The 21,552-nt window shown below is 38.7% G+C and overlaps 1 protein-coding gene across 6 annotated transcripts in view; it reads left to right on the top strand.

Annotated features, from left to right (window-relative positions):
* The window catches only part of sytl5 (synaptotagmin-like 5), a 70,866-nt gene that overhangs the window by 47,213 nt on the left and 2,101 nt on the right, over positions 1 to 21,552 (top strand). For 5 of the 6 annotated variants that reach the window (XM_088598963.1, XM_088599001.1, XM_088598993.1 and 2 more), the window contains 15 exons: positions 2,397 to 2,609; positions 4,034 to 4,149; positions 5,223 to 5,322; positions 7,691 to 7,840; positions 9,746 to 9,869; positions 12,062 to 12,173; positions 13,954 to 14,057; positions 15,168 to 15,263; positions 16,234 to 16,290; positions 17,211 to 17,389; positions 18,008 to 18,110; positions 19,393 to 19,554; positions 20,004 to 20,112; positions 20,401 to 20,536; positions 20,946 to 21,154. In XM_088598963.1, coding sequence (XP_088455089.1) covers positions 2,397 to 2,609; positions 4,034 to 4,149; positions 5,223 to 5,322; positions 7,691 to 7,840; positions 9,746 to 9,869; positions 12,062 to 12,173; positions 13,954 to 14,057; positions 15,168 to 15,263; positions 16,234 to 16,290; positions 17,211 to 17,389; positions 18,008 to 18,110; positions 19,393 to 19,554; positions 20,004 to 20,112; positions 20,401 to 20,536; positions 20,946 to 21,154 — 1,970 coding nt within the window. The remainder of the gene's footprint in view (positions 1 to 2,396; positions 2,610 to 4,033; positions 4,150 to 5,222; positions 5,323 to 7,690; positions 7,841 to 9,745; positions 9,870 to 12,061; positions 12,174 to 13,953; positions 14,058 to 15,167; positions 15,264 to 16,233; positions 16,291 to 17,210; positions 17,390 to 18,007; positions 18,111 to 19,392; positions 19,555 to 20,003; positions 20,113 to 20,400; positions 20,537 to 20,945; positions 21,155 to 21,552) is intronic. The other variant, XM_088599008.1, reaches the window with a different exon arrangement.

The raw sequence follows: 21,552 nt of genomic DNA, 5'->3' as shown, positions 1-21,552 counted from the left end.
CTCTCCAAAGCTCTTACCATTGTTTCACACTGCAGCAGGTTAGACCTATGAAGTACTCACCTCCACCCCCAGATGTAAAGATCTTCCTTTCAATTTCTACAGAAAGTAAATTAATATTTACTGCTGAGGCATCGCTTCTGTCATCCAGTCAAAGGGGGACATAGCCAAGACACTTCACAACTGACAATTACTCCCAAAGGAAGAAACACCACATTGATCAGTAAATAGAATCAGCCATTGCTGAACAACTTAGAAATAAAGTAAGAATTTACTTAAGAATACAGAATAATGCTGTCTATACAGTACTTGCCTAAGTGCATTTAGGCTTTACTCAACAGATTATACTTATGTTCTTCTTTGAGTTGCATTGCAATTCTGTACTTTGTATATTCTAATTATTTTTTGGCACCAACAACATCAGAATGAGGCTAATTATAAAAACAACCACAGGTTAAATCACAACAGAGAGGGCAAAATAAGGTAATGCAGGGTGTAGTTATTTGTTTTAAAAACCCAGGCACGTAAACCTTTAATTACATTAAATTCTGTCACTCTTTACACTACAGTGTAGGTGGTTGTAAGGGTTCAGATGTGATTTAAATTCAGTATAGTACATAAATGTCAGCAACCGAGAAACAACCTGCTGGCTTTTTCTACTCACAAACTTTCACATTAATGTAAATCTTGTTTAATGTCGATAAAATTCCAGTTAAATATACAGTCATTATTTTATGCCAAAAAGTAGGACTTTTACTGTATAATGTGCCTTTTGTGATAAGACACGCTTGAACTCTCTTTACTGCCAGCATGTTTCATGGATGTAATTCTTTGACAGCTCTCTGCTCATTTCAGAAGCAGTGACTGCAGGCCTCTGTAAGTCGCTATGACACTTTCATCTTCAGTCTTGGAAGGGAATAGGTTTAGAATGAGGTGGCTTATAAAGGCAGCAGGGCATCAGTCAGATTTTGTATGATTGAAGGGTAATTGCTTTGCTGGGCCAGAGGTTTAATATGATAATGCCCAGCATCCTCTGTTAAACCTCTGAACTATCTCAGCTAGATCATCATCAAGCTCAATCCCATCAAACACTCATTACTCATCAATCCTGGAATTGGAGAAGGAAATTGGCCATAAATCAGTACATGATAAAAATCATATGCTGATACTCAGAAATGTTCTTCACTACAGCATCACTGGGACAGGAGAACACTCACTAGGGGTGCTATCTGAAAAGCATATGATATAAGTTAAACTGTAAAACATCTGATGCTTTTGACATGCATGTTGACAAGCTTTGCTGCTGCTCTGGAATCAGTCTAGAATATGCCAATTAGATACATGCTGGGGCTTAAGGGAATGTCCTACAACACTGACATACTGAGGGAACTGAACCTTCAGTCTTCAACAGAAAAGATTGTGAGGGGACCTGCTAAAAATCCTCAAGGACATCGACAAAGTCAACCCAGCGTACCGTATTTCTTCAGAATGAATAGTGAAACACAAACCAGAGGACAAAAATAAGAGTATGGAACAAACTAACCTGCCATGTTTTTGAAATCAGTACCCTGGCTTTTTTCAAGAAAAGTTTGGATGAGATCCTTGGATCAATTACCTACCTTTAAGATGACCTTTAAGAACATATGGTAAGTTTGTAAAGAAGAGGACGCCATTCAGCCCATTTAGGTTGTTTAGTTGGTAGCAGGTAATTGATGTGGGGACCTCATCATGTCATTTTTTTAAGAACTCAGTACAGTATATTGTTTTCAACATATGCGAGAAGCATCTTATAGACTCCCACAACTGTTTAGCTAAACAGATTTTTGTTATTAAGGATTTTCATCAGGATTTTCTATACAGGAGAGCATAATAGGCATTTTTATTATTTCACCAAAAGATGGAATGCTCCTGCTTATGGCACTTAGTTTTGAAAACCTGAAAGAGTTACTAAAGGCTCTTTGATAAATGAAATATGCAGATTACATCTCCAAGGTGGAAGAGTGCCATGTTCTCATCTCTTACATCATTACTGGTTTAATTGCAAAATACAGCTAAATCCCTTATTTTTCTGCATTTGTTATTTTGCTTTGGATTCCTCAGTGCCCATCAGTCACTGACTGACCTCACACAGGGACCCCCATCAACCTCATTTTCACAGCCAAGACGTTGGCTCTCAGACATGGAGTCTGAATATCTGTAAGCTAACATGTAGATGATCTACTTGCGATACTGAGTGGAGAACCTCTGGACTTAAACATCTTAAGAACCTTTCACTGATATACACAATCACAGAAACACACCAGTACCGTAAATACAAGCAATAAATAATGCTATGAAGAGAATAAAACTGAGCTAAAGTGTGTCCTAGTCAAGGGCTCCTTCTCTGTTTTGTCCCCCAGGAAGCTAAAGAACGAGCTGCTGGAAATTCGCAGGAAGGGCTCCCGGAAACACCAGGATCAGAGCGACCGGGTCTGTGTCCGCTGTCAGAGGGCCCTGGGCCTGATCTTCCACCGAGGGGAGCTGTGCGAGGAGTGCAAGGAACGGGTGTGCAATGAGTGCCGTGTAGTACAGTCGGACAACAGCTGGAAGTGCATCGTCTGTGCCAAGATCTCGTGAGTCTTTTCGGACTCTGCCTTTCTGTTCTGCAGAGCTAGCATAGTTTTACAGCATTTTGAAGATCAGGGGCATTGAAATACCTGTTTCTACAATGATTTCCCTATACTGACTTATACCCCAAAGCTACACCATTTCATTATATTACTGGTTTCTTTCACTGCAAATAGTCTTTCCCTTTCTTGGCCTTCCTCAATAGCTAAACACGGAAACTCCAGAGTTTCTGAATTTTAAAGTTTTCTAAACAAAAAATCCAACTTTGTTAAAGAAAACATAACATTTGTTTTGGGGGGTTTACAACTCTAATGTGCAAAACAAGTGAAAAGGCATGTCACAAACCTGAAATGGCTTCATGGTTTAATTTATGAGTAAGTAAGCTCTGGGTTAGTTTCACACCATCCGAATACATCCTCTTTAAAAAATGTATGTTGTGTAAGTGAAAACTCATTTTTCAAAATGTTAAAAATTAAAGGTGGTTTTATGTGTGCTCTTAACATATTGATGCAAAGTTTTATACAGCACCTTGAAAGGAAGTTTTAGATTAAATACTGTGTCTCAGTAATATATTATCACGACAGCAGACCAATTTTATATGAATAATACAAGAGCCCTTCGATGACTCAGTCCCATTCAATAAAGATTATTTTTCATATACTCAAAATTGCTTGTTCTTTTTATGCCCATAACATTTGCTGCAGTCTTCCATTGTGTTACACAAAATAAGTGTGAAACTCTTTGAATAGTAGGCCTGGCAACTAAACAATACTGCAACAATAACAGAGAGTTACTTTGTGTCTCAGAAATTATATGCTCTGCATATCTTTGACTGTCTTGAAGATGTGTTGCTATAAACAAACCTTAAGATTCCACTACAGCATCTACTACTCTGTCAGGTTTTCTCTTAAAGTTAACTTTTTCATGGTCAGAACCATCAGTTATATTACAGTAGGGCATAATAACATTTTAGTAAAGAACTACCAAATAAAATTGAGTACATGAAACTATTTAACAATTGACCTTCAGGCCAAAGGCCTTATTCAATGATGCCTTAAAGTTTGCATGTTTACCAGAAGCTTAGAAACATCACCAGAAGTCAGGATGAGACTATTACTGTATGTGTTAAACAAAGTTGAACTTGCCTTTGTACCAAGTGTGTTGAAAGAATATAGGGCTGCCACATCAGTGTCCATTTAAGTGCTTGTTCCACATACTATGCAACTGGAAAATAAAAATTGTTTCTGTCTTTTCTACATTTTAATGTTTATGTACTGTATAATGAATGTTAGCAGCAGTCTGTGTTGAAGTCATAGTTGAAAATTGCTCCAAGACGCCATTTTCAGAATGTATCAGCAACGGTCCAAGCAATTCACAACCCTTTGAGAACAGCAAATCTTCTCTACAGCAATTTCTCTTCCATCGGCAGGCATCTGAAAGTTGTGACTGGGGAGTGGTTCTTCGAAGAGCGATCAAAACGATTCTCACAGGGAAACGTCCTGGGCTGTGACTTAATTAAACAGTCCATCTTGCAGTCCCCCTCAGGTGAGCCTTAGAGACAAATCAGAGAAGACTTAAGACAAAGTCTTTTGGAACACATTTTTAGATTAAGCAGAATGTCCTTAAACTACATTACGCTTAAGCTCAGAGCAAAAGAGCCCGGCTCAGCAGACTGATATGCATTTTACTCAGAAAAACAGAGCAAATTAATGAAAGGACAGAAGTCCAAAAGTAATGAAAATAAAATAAATGGACTCCATGCAACTTTTGAAAAATGCAAAAATCCTTTCTGTATAAAATACTCAGCAATCAGTATTTACTTCAATGCATGATGGTAGTACAAAGTACAAAAGTACAAGCTTTCTAGACTAGTCTTTTGTGAGGTTGTTTAATATAATGCATTATACATTCGGTTATTTAGATACAATACCTCAGCTTGTTTTGCATAGGTCCATTTTTAGCATCTTTTCTTCAGTGTCCTGAATAGTATATTATAATAATATGCTGTATATAATAGTATCTTCAGAGCCCTGAATAGTATATTAATAGCCTGTTTTTCAGATGATGTTGGGAAGTGGAAAAGTCTGTTTAAGTATGCAGAGAACCGCTGTAGGCACTGTTTAATGAGCCGATGCCCTCTTGACAGTGGCTTCAACTAGCTTTAATAGAGGGAGAGAGGCCGAATCTTTGCAGAGTCTGGAATCAGACTCCCCACACACATCCGAAGCCAGCATGCGAGAGAGTGGAGATTGAGCATTGCACTGCATGCAGAAGAGAGCTAAAGGAGAAATTCCGGATACCAAGAGATGAAATGTACATTTTAATTTATTAAAAAGAGCATGTAGTGGTTTTATTTCTTTTCCTTTGCTTGTTTTGACTGTGAAAAGGTGGTGTACTGTCCAATTTATATGCTACATACGGCATTGTTCTTTTTACAATTGTCTGAAAAACACAATTGGAAATTTAAACAGATATGTGTAACTTATTTAACTTTAGATTTATTTAGATATAGATTTATTTTGTTTTTCTGATAACCATAGTAAGGTTGTAGATTATAGTTTCAATGTACTGATGAAACAGACCTTCACGTACTGTGCTGGTGCTTATGTGTGTTTCAGGAGACAATAAAACTGACCAAACACTGCAAGAAAGACCTGATACGCCCATGTCAGGCCGGAGTGCCACCAGAAATGTATTAGATGCACCAAAAAAGAAAGGGTAAGCATTATTTATTACTGTATATGTACAATTTACAATACATTGGAAATACAGCACACTTACATTTTATTTTCTGTTTACCAAATTATGCAACCAAATTATATTTTTAAAGGTGTAAAAATATCATTAGAAAGGTTAATAAGCTAAATGATTTTATTACAGTTCAGGTTCTGTTGTATATTTATCTTTTTACTGAAATTAATGTTCAATTTGATGAGTTGTACGCTGAATAAAATGTCACTGGTATCGTGTGTAAGGTGAGTGATGTGCCCAGTGATGTAACCCCCAAGGCACTGCCGGTTCAACTGAATTCACCCATGCTGTTTATCTGGCCTTGTGGCGTAGTTGACGTCTGCACCATATAGCTCAGTGCTGGGAGATGCATCTGAGAGACAGAGACTGAATCCCAGCTGGGAATGAGCCACGCACGCTCCAGTTCCTTCCTGTGTTGGACTGGCAGATGAATAAAAAAGTTTTATTTCTGAGATTATGTTTGGGTTCCAGAGTCAGCTGTAAATCAGAATGATCTGGTGATCTTCATACTGTATGGTACGAGAGGTTGCAGGTAAGGTGTAATGAATTATGATCCCCAATGGACTCTGAACCTGCCTTATTGCTTCAGGCAGACTGTACAACATGTCCTGATTGTTCCTAGGTTATTTAGAGCCCACACTCACCTCTGTCACCTGTTAGTGCAAGCTTTATATGAATCAGATTTGTGAAATTCTGAAGACACTAATGATACAGAAGTCACTTCTTAAAGTAAACATAGCTTGGCGATTTCTCTTGAAACCACACTGAGTTTGGCATGTAGCTACTTTCCAGAGGCCTGTTCATACAAAATGATTTATTTTTATACTGTTTGTTTAGTTTCACAAACATACAGTATACAAACATATACAGGTAACTGTCAAAATAAAGGGAACACTTGAGAAAAAAAACAGATAAAAAATATATTGAAATCAGGTGCTACCACACAGGGAACTTACTGAGTTAATTAAGCAATTAACATCCCATCATGCTTCAAATGAAAGTGAATCATGAATCATTTCACATGAGTTTTATATGAAAATGCTGGGCACGCCTGGTTGTCCATTGTTTTGGATATCATGACTAGAAGAAGGAACTCGGTGACTTTGCAGGGGCACTTTGGCAGGAGCTTCAGTGACAAAGACTGCTCGACTTGCTGAAGTTTCTATGAGGATCAGTGGCTAAGGTGTTGGAATAGAGGTCTGAGGGAAAGACATCATCAACTAGGGGCAACTGTGGACAAAAGTGCATCCTCCTTGACTGTGATGCCCGTGCATTGGTTTGAGATGCAAGGCAAAGCAAATGAGTTACTCTGAGTCTGTTGACTGCAAAAATCTAAAAGTGTGAGCAGGCAGTTTCATTCAGAACTTCGCAGAGAGGGATACTGTGGTGGGGTTGCAGTGCATAAACCCCCTATTACATCTAAAAATGCCCTTTTTGGAGGTAAAGTGGTGCAAAGATCGCAGGAATTGGTCTACTTCCAGCAGTGGAAAAAAGTCATGTAGTCAGATGACTCATTCTTCACCCTGCACTCAACAAGTTGGCTTACATTTGTGGTGCACACCAAAAGAAGCCTACAGGCTCGAGTGCTTGTTTCCCACTGTGAGGGGCTCTGTTTGCGCTGTAAAGCTGTGGGGTGCATTTTCCACGGCTTAGGCCCACTCAACTCCTTCGATGGCATGGTAGATGCCAGTAAGTACTTGCTTTCAGAGTGTTTCATTTCTGATGGAAGTTGAATCTTTCAGGATGACGATGCCCCCATTCACACGGCACCAGTGGTAACTGAATGGTTTGATGAGCATGAAAACAATATAAACCATGCCATGGCCTCCCCAATCACCAGATCTTAACCCAACTGAACACTTATGGGAGACTCTGGAGAAGCACCTAAGATAGAGTTTTCCACCACCATCAACAAAACACCAAATGATGTCTCATGCTTCCAGTCGAGTTCCAGACACTTGCAGAATCTATGCCAAGACACACCAAAGCTGTTCTAGTGGCTTGTGATGGCCCAGCACCCCATTAAGACACTTTATGCTGGTGTTTCCTTTGTTTGGGCAGTTACCTGTTGAATTACAGTTTTCTACCATATAGAATGAGACACAATTTAATTCATCAAACCTTAAAAAGAAAAAAGGAAAGAATACAGTACCTACTGTATAACTGAACATTAGTCAAAGCACTTTAGCCAAAACACAAAACACGTTGTTTTGACAAGAGTCCTTTTAGCCACAAAACACAGCCGTACCACTTCGTATTGAGTGTTGTGTGTGTACGTTATAATCGTAAGCATGCAGAGATGAGCAGATGGTCTTCCTTTGTGACCCTGATGCAGACTCAGGCTGGAGAAGCGAGGTAACAGGCCGCTGCTCAAAGCTGAGAATGGTGTGGATTTCCGGGCTGAAGACTCCCGGAGCATAGGCTCAGCCTCGGACCTGGACGCACACAGCGTTCGCAGTGGCCGTTCTACACCTCGATCCAACAGGTGGGGCACAGCGGCACGAGGGGTTTCTCTACCATCCTGCACGTACCTTAGAGATGAAATATACTCCCACAGCTGGGTAACATTAGTACATCAACGTCCTGAACCAGATTCATAGCAGTGATCATACATGTTAAACCAATCACTTATTACCTTTTAACCAAGTAATGAGGATACTAGTCAGGTGCTTTATTTGTATTGTGTTCATTTCCTTATGATCTGGTTGGGTTTAAAAAATACTGAAATGTTGTTTTTCACTGAACATTTGGGAGCAAATATAGAAAAAGCAAGATGATTGTATCTAAAAATGTGAAACATAAGCCACCACTTAAAAACTATCCAGTGCCTCTTCCAAGAAGCTGCACAAAGCTGAAGATGTACTGTAGGTAGAGTAATACAATCAATCATTTGCTCAGATCAATGAGGGTCCTTTCTCTAAACTGAGTATTAGCAGCAAAATAACAAGGAAAGTAGGAATTGGGATTGAACTGATAACATTGCACACGTGCTTCAGCAAGCATTTATTGTGCAGTAATGTTAAAGCCATTTTGTCATTAAGAGTCTCTATGAATAATCAGAGGCCATGAAGTAGTCTCATTAATTCCTGGTTGAAGTCTGCAGATTAGGAATATTATAGAACAGCAACTGGAACTGCAAACCAACACCAAAATCTCAAAACAGGAGTCTGTATTTATGGAAATGACCATACATCATCAAATTGCTGTCATTAGTGGCAATCATCATACAGTATACTGTATACTGTATATAGACTGAGCTCTTACAGTGATGGCCCTTAATGCCCTCCTGTATCATGAAGAAAAAGGAGCAATGATATGTTATTCGATTTGATATTAATGTGACATGTGCAAAGACATACAGGAGATTGGCTATTGTTTTCTTCTTGATAACAGTGGTAACACTTTTAATCACACTGACAACATAGAAGCATCCACATGCTTGCTTTGTAACAATTGCTTTGCAATTCATCTAATTGAATGGTTGCTGCAACTAAACTGAATTGCAGTTATGTTAACTTGTACTTAATGGTTCTTGGAATTGTTTTCCTTTGTGTATTGTTCTCGTTTTGTGGGTGGTGAGTAAAATAAATGTTAATTTATCATCCGGGTTTAAACGTTTAACCCTTGCAAACTGGCTTGAGTTCTCATTGAACCTAGGCCAGCATATTTTTTCTGACAAAGTCTTAACTTGAAAGGTTGAAAGGATAACCTTTGATAATTTTAAAGGTTTAAAAGTATTACCTTTGTTTTTTCAGAGGAATATCCTTTAACCTTTCAGTTACTGATGTTAGTTAAGGCTTGCTTATGTTTAAATGCTCTTTCCCTTGTTTGTAAATTGTAACTTTTTTTTTGTTTGTTGTTTGGAGTGAATTAAAATCAATGTAAATGTAACCAGAAACTAAGGATACAACCTTACAGTTATGTGATTATAGTATGTGAGCAGGCATATATATTACAGTTGTTTATGAATAAAAAGAGACAGGACAGGAGACTTTGAAAGATCAGACAATGGAAAACAGAACTTTACTAAACCAGCAATTCCAGCTTGAGACTAAGACCCAGAATGAATCAAAAGTAACCCAACACCCTTCATAAATTCTGACAACAAAACATGGTGGGGTTTTTCTACAACACAAGGAAATTTTGCTCTGTAATACAGACAGCAGTTGTGCAGCATAAAAACAGTATGATGCTGCTACAGCAGCACAATAAAATAATACCTCTAACAGAATTATATCTACAATTACTTACACTAAATTGAAACAGTCACAGTTTTATTTTGTTTGTTCCAAGCACTGTTTTTGAGCTACTGCATACCACTGCATAATAAAAGAGCAACATCTCCTTTGTTTCCTTTCTCCTTTGTTCATTTCCCTCTCACGATCAACAGGGGGAGTACTCTTGCTCTGGAGTCATCTGGGGTGCCGACAGTTCCCAACAATCTCCGCTCTCACACACCGGGAAGATCCCCCACACCCAGCAAGCGCAGCGCAGTATCAGGAAACAGCAGGAGGGTAAGGGGGACCAGTGTTCTTTATAGCTTTAAGGCAGCAGAGAACAAGAATTACACTTGCTACTATACTTCCACAATCATCTAGAATGATTTTGTGAATTGCTTTCAGGAAGCTATTTGGCCCACCTGGCGCATTTGGTAGTTGTAGGATAAGTGATCCAAGGAACGCATGTACAGTAGTATAATTTCTTGGAAGACGTCAGGGAATCGGCTTCAGTTGCATGTCTGGGTAGTTTGTTCCACACTCTCTGAACCCTTTGGGTAAAGACATATTCCAGTTCCCAGTTTTAAATGCAATATCCATAAATTTATTTTCGATAACATGTCAAATTCATACATGGTATTCTAAACGGATTCTTACTAGTACTTTGGACAATAACAGCCCCCAATTTAAATTCTGCACTTGAACTATACAGTATATCCTAAAATTTTCATTTTCATTTGCTTCCCCACATTGTCTAGGAGATGTACTGTACTGTAAATGACATGCCTGATCTGGAACAGTGTGTCCATTTTTGTATTTATAGTTCATGTTTTTGCTACAGATATACAAAGTCCTGCACTTGTCTTCATTAAACATCATCATCCAAAGCAACCTGAGGCATGCTATTGACTTCTTCCTTGGGGAACACTCATTTAGTGCATCGGCTGTTTTGTTCTTGTGGTCCAGACGTTTTGCATTGTTATCCCAAATATCTTTCACTTCATGTTGTACTATTAAAAGCACTCTTTTCATTATTTTATTTTAGCCTCCATTGCAGTTTTCCTTTCCATTTCTCTCTCGTCTTTTCTCAAGTTCTCTTTTTTATTCTTTTTTTTACCTTACACAGAATTCACCATTTTTCTTGTCTATATCCTTTTGTTTGTGAATCATTTTGTAAAATCTTTTTCCTTGTGCTTTTTCTAATACATTTGTTGAACCATTTGGGATACTGTTTCTTTAGCTTTTGATTTGCTCACTCTTGGGATAGACTTGTTCTGTGTACAATAAAACAACACATTACTGTTCAAGAGTATCTTAATTAATTGATTTCAAAGTGCACTTACTTTCAAATGCAGTCTCATTGTTTGTCAAAGGAAAGCTCCAATTGCCTCACTAGAGTCAGGCTGTTCGATTCATTTTAGTGAACAAATGTATTTCAGTTCCATTAAATCAGAAATTCATTAATTTGATTCATTGATTTGATGGATTGATTGAATTGACGAATTCACTCGAATGAACCAGCGCCACTGAATCGAATTCGAGTCAGTGAACGAAATAGTGCTACTGAATTGACTCTGAGCCTGAGTGTATACTATATGTACACACTTGCTCCTGAAATGGGAGTTGTTTTAGGACTGCCTATGCACCTGTCTGCACTGAATGAGGCAGTTCAGGATATGACAAAGTGTGAAACTTGCTCCTGAAGTTTATCTGACATTCTGGCTCCAATTAGGTCCCTTCTGCTTGATACAGTATGCTACCGCCATCAGAAGGGTTTGTTTGGAGGCATGTTAATACTAACATTGTATCTCTTTTTAATGGAAAAAGATTCCATAGTTTGTGTGAGCTTTTCTTTATAGAGTGCACTTGCCACCTCGTAGATGATATCAAATGATTCCAGTTCCTGTATGGCTTTCCCATGGGGCCTGTTCATAGATTTGGGAATATCCTGGTGTGGATAGTGGTTTCTTCTTCATTATCCACCATTCTAAACAAGAACATACCTTGCTCTCCCTGAGTGCTTTTAAGAAATGGCAACATGGATGTTGTTCCCCCGCAGCAGAAACATGTTTGGTTGGCCTGTCTCACCAATAGTAAAAAATGCTGCTACTGCATTGGAATACTCCGGTTTCCCTTCAGAGTTATCACTGAATCCTGTCCTTGATTTCATTTGTATGGCACTGTCTGCTGCTTGGACCCATGGCACCAGGAAGGCACTGTGAGATTACAATACTGCAGCCAAAGCTGTCAGATCCTTACTGCCTGGTGTCTCTGTCATAGCTGTGTAATGTTGCTTAGGGCTCCTAAAGGAGGAAAGAATGGAGAATCTATTAGGTACCACCCACAGTATGACAGTGTAGTCATGATTGATGTTTTAGTGTTGTACCATTCCATGCTTAAGAAAATCAATGCTGACTCCTGTAAAAAAAAAACCTCAGACTAATAGCCGCTTCTCTGACAGTATTTGGTAATCATTTTTTTCTCTTCAGGTGGATGGTGCAGAGAGCATGGCAGGCACGTACGATGACATGGCACATCGGAACTACAGGAAAATGTCCGGGACTCCATCGATTGCTGTATCCAGAGTTTCTCTCTCCTCAGGTGTGCCATTACCAGCAATAAGAAAAATCTGACAGCGCACTTAGTCAAAGCTTGGTTTCTATGCCATACTTTCAAAACAAGACGCTGACAAAGATTGAAACTAAGGAGGAATACTGTTTTATGTTTTTAACTGTAGACAATAGATTAATGGCTTAATTAAAAGTATCTAATGGGAGGGTATGAGATAATGAAACAGTAAAATGAGGCCGTGGTTGAGAAAACATTTTGTGAAATTAGATTAATAGTATACATAGTATAGAAAAACGTCAAAGCTTATAACAGTAAAGTTCTGATAAAGTATTGTTTAAGCTGCTCAGGATAAACCTGCCAGTTCTTTAACTGAAATTGCCGATCAAGATGAAGAAAAAAGTTTTCCTACTTCAAAGTCCTGCATTAAATCTGTCAACCTATCGCTGATTAGCTGGTGGCAGCAGCTATATGCAAATTGAAAAAAAAATCTCTATATATAAATTATTTAAGGTTTTCAAGTTGAGTCCTGAAGCCTCTAAATTGCGTCTCTGGCAGCCTGTCTCCTTCAGCCATTCTGTTCTAGACTGCTTGTACTGTATGTTTTGTTTTAGCTGTGAGCAACAGTGGTTCAGACAGCACCATGTTTAGACCCACCAAACTAGTTACACAGTTATTATTATATAGTGGATCCATTAAGTATTTTTAAACATTTTAAAGATAATATCTGTAATAATATACTTTAGGTAGCACTCTGTACTGCCAAGCTCTGAAATTCTGAAACGGTCTGGAGAAAGCTTTTCTGGACCCCCAGATTGAGCTATATTGTTGTATATTTTAAACATAAAATGTAATTAGATCCTCGTGAAAGATAAAGATAACATGTTGAAACACATAACACACAGCTACAGTATATTTGTATTATAACGTGAACAAAATTATCCAACATTAAATATACTTGTGTGAACCAGTACGTTATCTCTTAGATGCAGTTACTGATGGCACCTCCTTGAGCAGCATTGACTATAATTGTTTATCAGTCTCTATATCAGCTTTTATGAATTTTGGCCAAATATTCTTTCTACAACTGCTTCGAATTGGTGACATTTGAGGGTTTCCTTACATGAATAAGTCACTTCATGTCCTTCCTTAACATGTTATCGGGTATCAGAAATCAGCAGCGCCACAATCAGTGGCACAACAGACTAAGATTGTGAGATGAATCTAACTATGAAACGCTCCCTGCCCCCTGCCCCCTGCCTCCTGCCTAGGTATTCAGCACCCCACATCCACACCTCAGAGTGGCCTTGTTTTCGTATTGTAATGAACACTCCCAGTTCTGTGTCAGCAGTGTGGGGAATGACAGGCAGGAAAAACTTTACTGACTCACTGCCAGTTTCACTACAGTGGGGCACGCTGATCACAGAAGCAGAGAAGGCTGATCTATGTTATTTAAATTAATTTAAAGCCAATGTGTTTATTAATTATCATGTAAGGAAGGGTTATGCTTATGTCTTTTAACCATACATGCTATATACTGTATACTGTAGTACAATATGCAATGGTAGAGGGGTGGACTTGTTCATATTGTATATGTATTTGACTATTCGTGATAGTTCTCTGCACCAAACCCTTGCAAACATACTGTATTGTATATCTAAATAGGTAGCAAAATCAGGCCTTGCATAGAGTCAAACAAAATACGAAATGAAGCACACACCTTAAGAATCCAAACCCACGACAACCTTCATACGCCCCCACTTTTTCCAGTCCCTTTGGCTTTAAAATGAATGTTTTTCTCCTCAAATACCAGATCGAAGCCGGTCAGAGGTGGACCTCAGCAGCTCGTGTGCCGAGTTGAACGAGGAGACCCTGAGCCTGCGGTGTCAGTCTGTGCCTGGGGAGCTGAACGATGAGGTAAGTCAGGCCCCTCTGGAGTGATTGCACCGATAGGGGCACACAATGTCGTTAACCTTTGCACTAAGCAGAATGGGCCACTTGTCACAGCTGCAAAGCTGTTAGTTTCATCCACTGATTTATAGAGGAGACTGTTGATTAATAGCTTATTCTTTATATCAGTTCACCCTGTGTAGTGCATATTGTAGTTACAGTATGTATAGTATGTTACCATATTTACAGTATAAATTAATTAATGAAAAAATACAAACACTCCCAGGCAGCAATCGTATTAATCTCACTCTGACTACTGTTGTACCGTAAGTAAACCCTATAGGGATGTTTAGGGCTATATTAAATATACCACTGCGAACCAGATTTATGACCTCCATTTAACTAGATAGCTTCCCCTGCACATTGCTCAAGAGCAAAAAAAAATGGATTCAGCTGAAATGGTTCTTTGATCTTTTAATAGGAAACATGGATTTAGAACTGAGAAAATTGTTTCATGCTGTAAACAGGCAAACAAAGCATTTTAGCCTCTTTTTTTATCAAATCTTACTGCAAATTCTGCAGCTTTGCTTCAGGAGGTCCCTACAATTAAAAAAAGTGCTTATCTTTGGAGGCCAGGCATTTCAGCAACAGCTTAACACATTTAGACCAATTTACTTCTCAAGGTTTGTTTGCACATGAAAGAGGTGAACATTGAACTGAAAAAACAGTTTAAACTTTTTCAAACTTCAGCCACACAGAATTGTTGAACAGTCATTTTATGGTGTTTTTTATTATCTGTCAATTTTATATTATATATATATATATTTATATCTGTTAATTTGCTCGAAGATCATCATTAATATTTTGTTTTTATTGAGATTGTATTTATCATGGCAAAAAATAACTGGGCTCCATGAATAGCCTAGTAAAGTCTGAATAACAGATACTTTGTTAGAACTTCAGGAACATCAAGGTTTTCCATAATTACAAGGAATTACCTGCCAGCTACTGATGTGACATTACATATTCATTATGTCATTATGTTCTTCTGCAGGGAACAATTAATAAAACACAATCCAATTTGCTGTGACCTTTTTTTAAAGTAATTTTGAGAAAGTGTTGCCTGTGCAATTTCAGAACTATTCGGATGAAGAAAGAGAGGAAGACATTGATGAACTGATGTCGGCACATAATTTTGCTACTCAGAAAACTGTAACAAGCGCATTATCTGTGGTAAGTTCTTTAATGTGTAACAAGCTGGAGTTTTCTATGAAGGGGATTGGTCACTGGCCACATTTCCAAGTAATTATTCACCTTTTCCTTTGCTAAAAAAATATTTTCTCTACTTTGTATTTTCTGCCAATTTTTTTTTTCACAAATTCTAAGGTGGCTGATAGTTTGCAACTTGCACAGGTTTGTGTCCTGCTTTTGTCCAAATAAGAACCCTCTGACTCCCTCTGTGATGTCTCTTTAGCACATTCTTTTTAAATAATGCTATCCACCAATTTTTTAAGAGAATTGACCTCTGCTTGTTCCTGATCTTAAAAAGGTGAACTTTTACAGCCAGAAATATTGGCTCTTTCCCACCTAATTTCAAATGAAAAAAATAACTGGAATGGGCATTCTGTATATTCGACTTCATAGTAAAAATACAAACCAAAAAAATGAAAAGTATCCTGGATACTCCCTAATTAATTTAGTGCTCTTTGCTTGCAAGTAAGTCCTAAAATAAACATCCAATTGGAAATGCTTTATTTTCCATGATGCAAGTGCTGGAGTTTAACCTATTCTTTCATCACTGTGCTGATGGAAAAAAATATATATACACACCTGTTTAGTACATTTTTATACTACACCACATAAAGATGGCTACTCTTTCAGAACAGAGCACTGAAAAACATGGAATTTCCTTTAACTGTTTGAAGCTTTTTCTTCCATGTGCAGGACAAAACACATTCGTATCTGTCTGGCTCATTCTCCAGCAAGTACCTTGTGATGAAATTAGTTTGAATTCAGCTCAATCTGACAAGATGTGTCTGTTCCTCTTTGTCGGCATTGGTAACAGATACAGAATGTAAAGCTGTTTATGTCATCGAGGGTCAGAGAGAGATCTCAGACACAGATCACTAGGACGTTTGCCCCTAGCCTGGCTGTCACTGCCTTTCCAATCTGTTTTCTGTGCTTCCTCTTCTGCTCTACTCAGCCTGGCTCAGAGAGAAAGTGGAACTATCTTAATGTCCCTGACTCTGACGCTGAAACTGTAAGTGCTCTATGCTACCTTTCACTCTTTCTCTGCTTTGCATGTCTTATCCTGAGTTTTGTCACACATACTGTAAAATCATACTTTATAGTACTGATTTACCCAACTTGAGTCCTGAAATGCTGCAAACCAGCAAGTTCTATACAGTATGTCTCTTTCAATCAACACCTGAAGAGCTGAAGAGAAGCTATTATATCACTACATATTAGCCGATAATTAGTTCAACTCAGTGATTATGATTCAGGCTTATAATGAAGCAGTCTTCCAGGATTGGAGTAGGAATTTCCTGTGACAGGCCATTAAAGCAAAGAATTCTTAATGAAAAGGGACACTTGTGTCATGTACTAAATTACCCAATTTTAAAAGACAGCTTTTACAGGTATTTGTTATAAAGGCTTACCCAAAACTGTTTTAAGTATTATATCAGCCTGCTGTTATCTGTGAATAAGCATGACTACTATGTTTCTTGATAGTTTGTAAACCCAGTGATGTCAACATTTATATCTACAGTATCACTCACATTACCAAGCTGATTTTTTTGTCTTATTCCTGCATAAGGAATTATTGAACTCACTGTAGTCTTAAAATTTAGGCAGAACCCTTCACGTGACCCACCTAATCTTCTGATTGGAAGGCTATGCTTTCTGTGAAATTCAAATCTCTAACACACTCCTAAACACCAAAGTCAGTCTTTACTTTATTCATAATTCTAAACCTAGACATGAACCATAACTCCTTGTCCACTTATAATTCTGTCTCTACTTCTTCTCTCAAATTTCTAGCTCTAGCCCCAGTCCCAAACGTCAATTCTAGCACCGTAGCTCGACACTAAGCCCGCTGAGATAATGTAAGTGTTGACTGCCAGTGCTGTAAAGTAACTTTGGCTTGACATTGTACCGTGTCTCTGTCTTTGCCTGCAGAGCAGCCTGAACAGCATGATGAGTGTGTACAGCGAGACAGGAGACTATGGCAACGCCAGTATCAGCGGAGAGATCCTGCTCAACATCACCTACAGCTACAAGACAGGTGCCCTCAACATCTTGGTCAAAGAGTGTCGCAACCTGGCCATCGGGGATGAGAAGAAACAGCGAACTGACCCGTAAGAAAATGAATATGGAGTGAATATAGAGGTTTACTTTACTTTTCTGGGTCTGACCGGTATGGATTATTATTGTGTCTGTCGAGATACTGTACCTGGCGTGTTGTCTCTTTCATGGTTGAGTCACAACTATTTTTATCATCACTCTGGATCAACACAGGGTTAGATTTTGCCGTTAATATTAAAATGCACATCGTTGGCAAAAAAAAATTGGTGTTAATAACATTGAGATAAAAACGGCAAGCGGTATTATGAATTTCAAGCTATAACTATTGTTTTGAGATGTGTATAAAGGCAAGATGTCAGGAGGATTGCGATGGAAGAGATGTCAGTTGAAAAGAACGGATATTTCAAGATGTCACACAGATTGACATACTAATAACCCTTTAGACACAAGTAATTACCAACAGACGGGCATCTGTTATACAAGAGTAAAACAAATATAAGGTCCCAAATTGTATACATTTTACTTAATTTCGCTCGTTTTGCTGAATAAATGCCTCTGCCACCTCAGTTCTATTTTAAGCAGAAAAAAATCACTGCAATGACAATAAACACAAAGGTTTCATGCTGGTTTTGCTTTTCAATTCATGTTTTTTTGGGGGGGTTGTTTTGCAGCTATGTGAAGACATACCTCCTGCCAGACAGGTCTCGTCAGAGCAAGAGGAAAACAAGCATCAAATCCAACACCACTAACCCAGTCTACAATGAGACCCTGAAGGTAAGGGATGACTGCCTAGCATTGACAGCTTTGGTACACTGACTGAGTGATTTGTTAAACCCACCATCTGTTTCATTGATCTTATTTAAATTTGTTCAGGCCTTTAAAAGTGGTGATTTAAAGGCTGTCTATAAAACCTGCTGGACTGTGACTCTCCAGGTCCATTGCTGGAGACCCAAACTTCCAAAACTTTCTAAAGACCACCCCATTTGTTTTTAGAAAAAAAGAGCAACGCTTTGTTCAAAAAGTCCATAAATCCAATTATTTTGGTGAGGGACATGTAGTTTCATATGGAATGAACAATACAGTATGCTGAAATAACTTCACAAATTGATATTGTTGAGGTTGCTGTTTGATATTATCTTCTAAGTGTAACAAAATTTCTTTATAAAAATATTAGGTTATTGAAATCATCTTTACTCCATAGATTTCATAGATTTGACTCAGTATCTGGTTATGAAATTCTGTTTTCAAAATAATGAACAAGTAAAGGTTAATTTCATGCTGAAAAGTAGAAAGGAGAATCACAGCATTTTGGCTTCCATTGGAAGGTTTTTGACAAAATGATTTGTTTCTTCTTTATGCTTTTCAGCTTGGAATTAAACGTTTACTTTTTGCAATGCACACTGACAGAGTTCCCCACTTGAACCTCTAGATAATGAATGTGACTTTTCTCTCATTGATGCTGTGAGGAATTCCACTTTATGTGCAGACATACACTAAGGTATTAGAAATAACTGGAAAATAAATTACAGTAGTGAAAGCTAAATTTTGCAAGGTATTTTTTTAGTTTGTGTCCTCTGTATGGTGTTACCTTAACATTTGTAACTCGACACCTGAAAGAAACTTCTACATGGATTCTGGCAAATAAACCATGTCTGATTTTGTCAGCACTTCATGGCAAATGAATGCAATGGTTTAAGCTGGCTGCCTTCCAATATAGGTACCTATAGAGTCAAGCTGTAGCAAATACCCCAGAGAGAGCACAATAGAATTGCAGTCAAGATTAAGCACACTCTACAGAGAGATTAAGTCAAGGAAGGAAAAAGCAGGGTACCAAAGCTAAGCTTTTCTGAGGGCCCCTTATAGCAGGAATTAAGTTAAACATACCTTGCTCTGGCCGCGTGCTGTCAAAACTGTCCTAATGTCAACATGACTGCCTGCACACAAGAAGCCATTCACAATACAGGGTATGGTGGAAAGTGAGCGAAATGGAGCTCTTATTCCTGAAGCTGGTTTCATGAGATCAATGACTGCAGACCGGTTTCCTCCTCTCCTGCAGTATGTAATAAGCCACTCTCAGCTGGAGACCAGGACCCTACAGCTGTCTGTGTGGCACAATGACAGGTTTGGACACAACAGCTTCCTGGGAGAGGTGGAAGTCCCCTTCGATTCGTGGGAGTTTGAGAACCAAACAGAGGAATGGTTCTCCCTGCAGCCCAAGGTAATCAGCTTGTTCCTAGGACAACAGTACAGAAGGATTGAGACACAGAAAATCAGATCCTGGAAGCTTCTTAATTAAACTGAGGGGCAGAATTAAATTAAAGAGTTCAACCATTTTAATCAAGATTTGGTAATACAGTAGCAATTCTGTTTTTCTCTTAATGTTACACTTATGTACAGTATACTTTCAGTATGTAAAGACAGTATGTCTTTCTGTACCAGTCTTTGAAAGAGTATTTCACACTAGAAACAGCTGATCTCTCACATGTGCATGAATCGGACACTGATTTTCTTAAAACAGAAACCGAAACAGTTGGTAGAGCCCACAACGGGCATAAAACAATTTATGCTTTTACATTAATGTTTTAATATTATTGCAAACACAGGCAGCTATTGCAGTGCTCAGTCTTAAGAGATTACCACTAATATTATACAGTATGTGTTTCCCAGGTGGATCTTTGTATGGATGCAGCCCTCCAGTACAAAGGAGAGCTGACTGTAGTTCTGCGGTACATCCCACCAGAGAAAAACCTCACATTACCTCTGGAGCCATTTCAAGGTATTCTCTTCTAGTGGCAGACTGTTAACTTCAGGCTTCTTAAAACTGAAAAGAAGTGTCCTCTTCAATGGAGGAAAAAAACATTTTTTGGCTGACCTAATAAATCTAAATCCATTCTTTCTAACTAGTATCGCTGTTGCCTTATGATGAATGGGCAGAGGTTTGATCTATCTTGTCTCTTCTCGTTCCCGTGCTCCTCTGGAGAAACCTGCAATTGTTTCTTGCCACTTTACAGTACAGCTTTAATAAGAAAATGCAGAAAAAAAAACATACTTTCTCTTCCTACAGCCAAGAAGAGTTTTATGAAAGGAAAGAAAACTAATGCCCAGCTGCCAAAAGGTGGAGTAGTGGAGTTAGTTGTTAAAGAAGCCAAAAACCTGACTGCAGTGAAGTCTGGAGGAACATCAGACACTTTTGTCAAAGGGTGAGAAACACCTTGCTTGTGAAGTCAGATCATCTGTAATAGCCTTGAATCAGAAACAAAGCTTAAGAAACACACTTTGAGACCATACTTTAGGGTCTCTTAGAAATAGTGTGAATTCTTTGACCCATATTTACTGCAAACTTCACACTCCAATGTAGTAACTCCATCTATCCATTTTCTAGCCACTTTATCCAATAGAGGGCCACAGAGGAGTCGGAGTCTAACCAGGCAAGATATGGGTGAAAGGCAGGATACACTCTGGACTGGATGCCAGTCTATCGCAGGGTGCACACACACACACGGGCCAATTTACCTACCTGTATGTCTGGGAGGAAACCAGAATGACAGTACATCCAAAAGAAAAAATGTGTGTACATTCACAGTACCAATTTTATTTTTGCAAAACCAGATACCTGCTTCCAGACAACAGCAAAGCCTCAAAGCACAAAACCCCAGTTGTGAAGAAGAGCGTGAACCCGCAGTGGAACCACACGTTTACCTACAGCGGCCTGAAGCCCAGTGACCTTCACAACGTCTGTCTGGAGCTCACCGTGTGGGACAAGGAGTCGTTGTCCAGCAACATCTTTCTGGGAGGGGTCCGGCTGAGCATAGGCAGTGGTGAGATTCTCATTGGTTCAACACTCCTGCAGCATCAAATTTCTAGTGCTGATGCTTTAACTTTGAGACAGGTCACTAAAGACATTTTTATCTTTACGCACACACACCATACTTTGCAATGGTTTGCATACCATCTTTGCAATTGAGAAACAAGCACCCTGATTTGTATTACACACCCAGTTTGGAATTGCTAGTTGTTTAAAGATTTGGTTTTCTGGGATTAACTCCTGTGTTTCCCAGGAGAATAGGCTCCTTCAAAAGATATGCATTCAGAACCATGCATCATTTCACACATCAAACTCTACAGGGCCTGACAAAAGTTAACACCAAGTGGAGACCCAAGCAGGTCTCTCACTGACACAACTGCAAACCTGCATGTGTCCTACTGTTGATCAGAA

This window comes from Lepisosteus platostomus, chromosome 2 (assembly GCF_059453375.1).
Source record: "Lepisosteus platostomus isolate fLepPlt1 chromosome 2, fLepPlt1.hap1, whole genome shotgun sequence".
NCBI classification, from domain to species: Eukaryota; Metazoa; Chordata; class Actinopteri; order Semionotiformes; family Lepisosteidae; genus Lepisosteus; species Lepisosteus platostomus.
The sequence above is the reverse complement of the archived record's forward strand: the minus strand, read 5'-3'. Positions and strand labels throughout refer to the sequence as shown.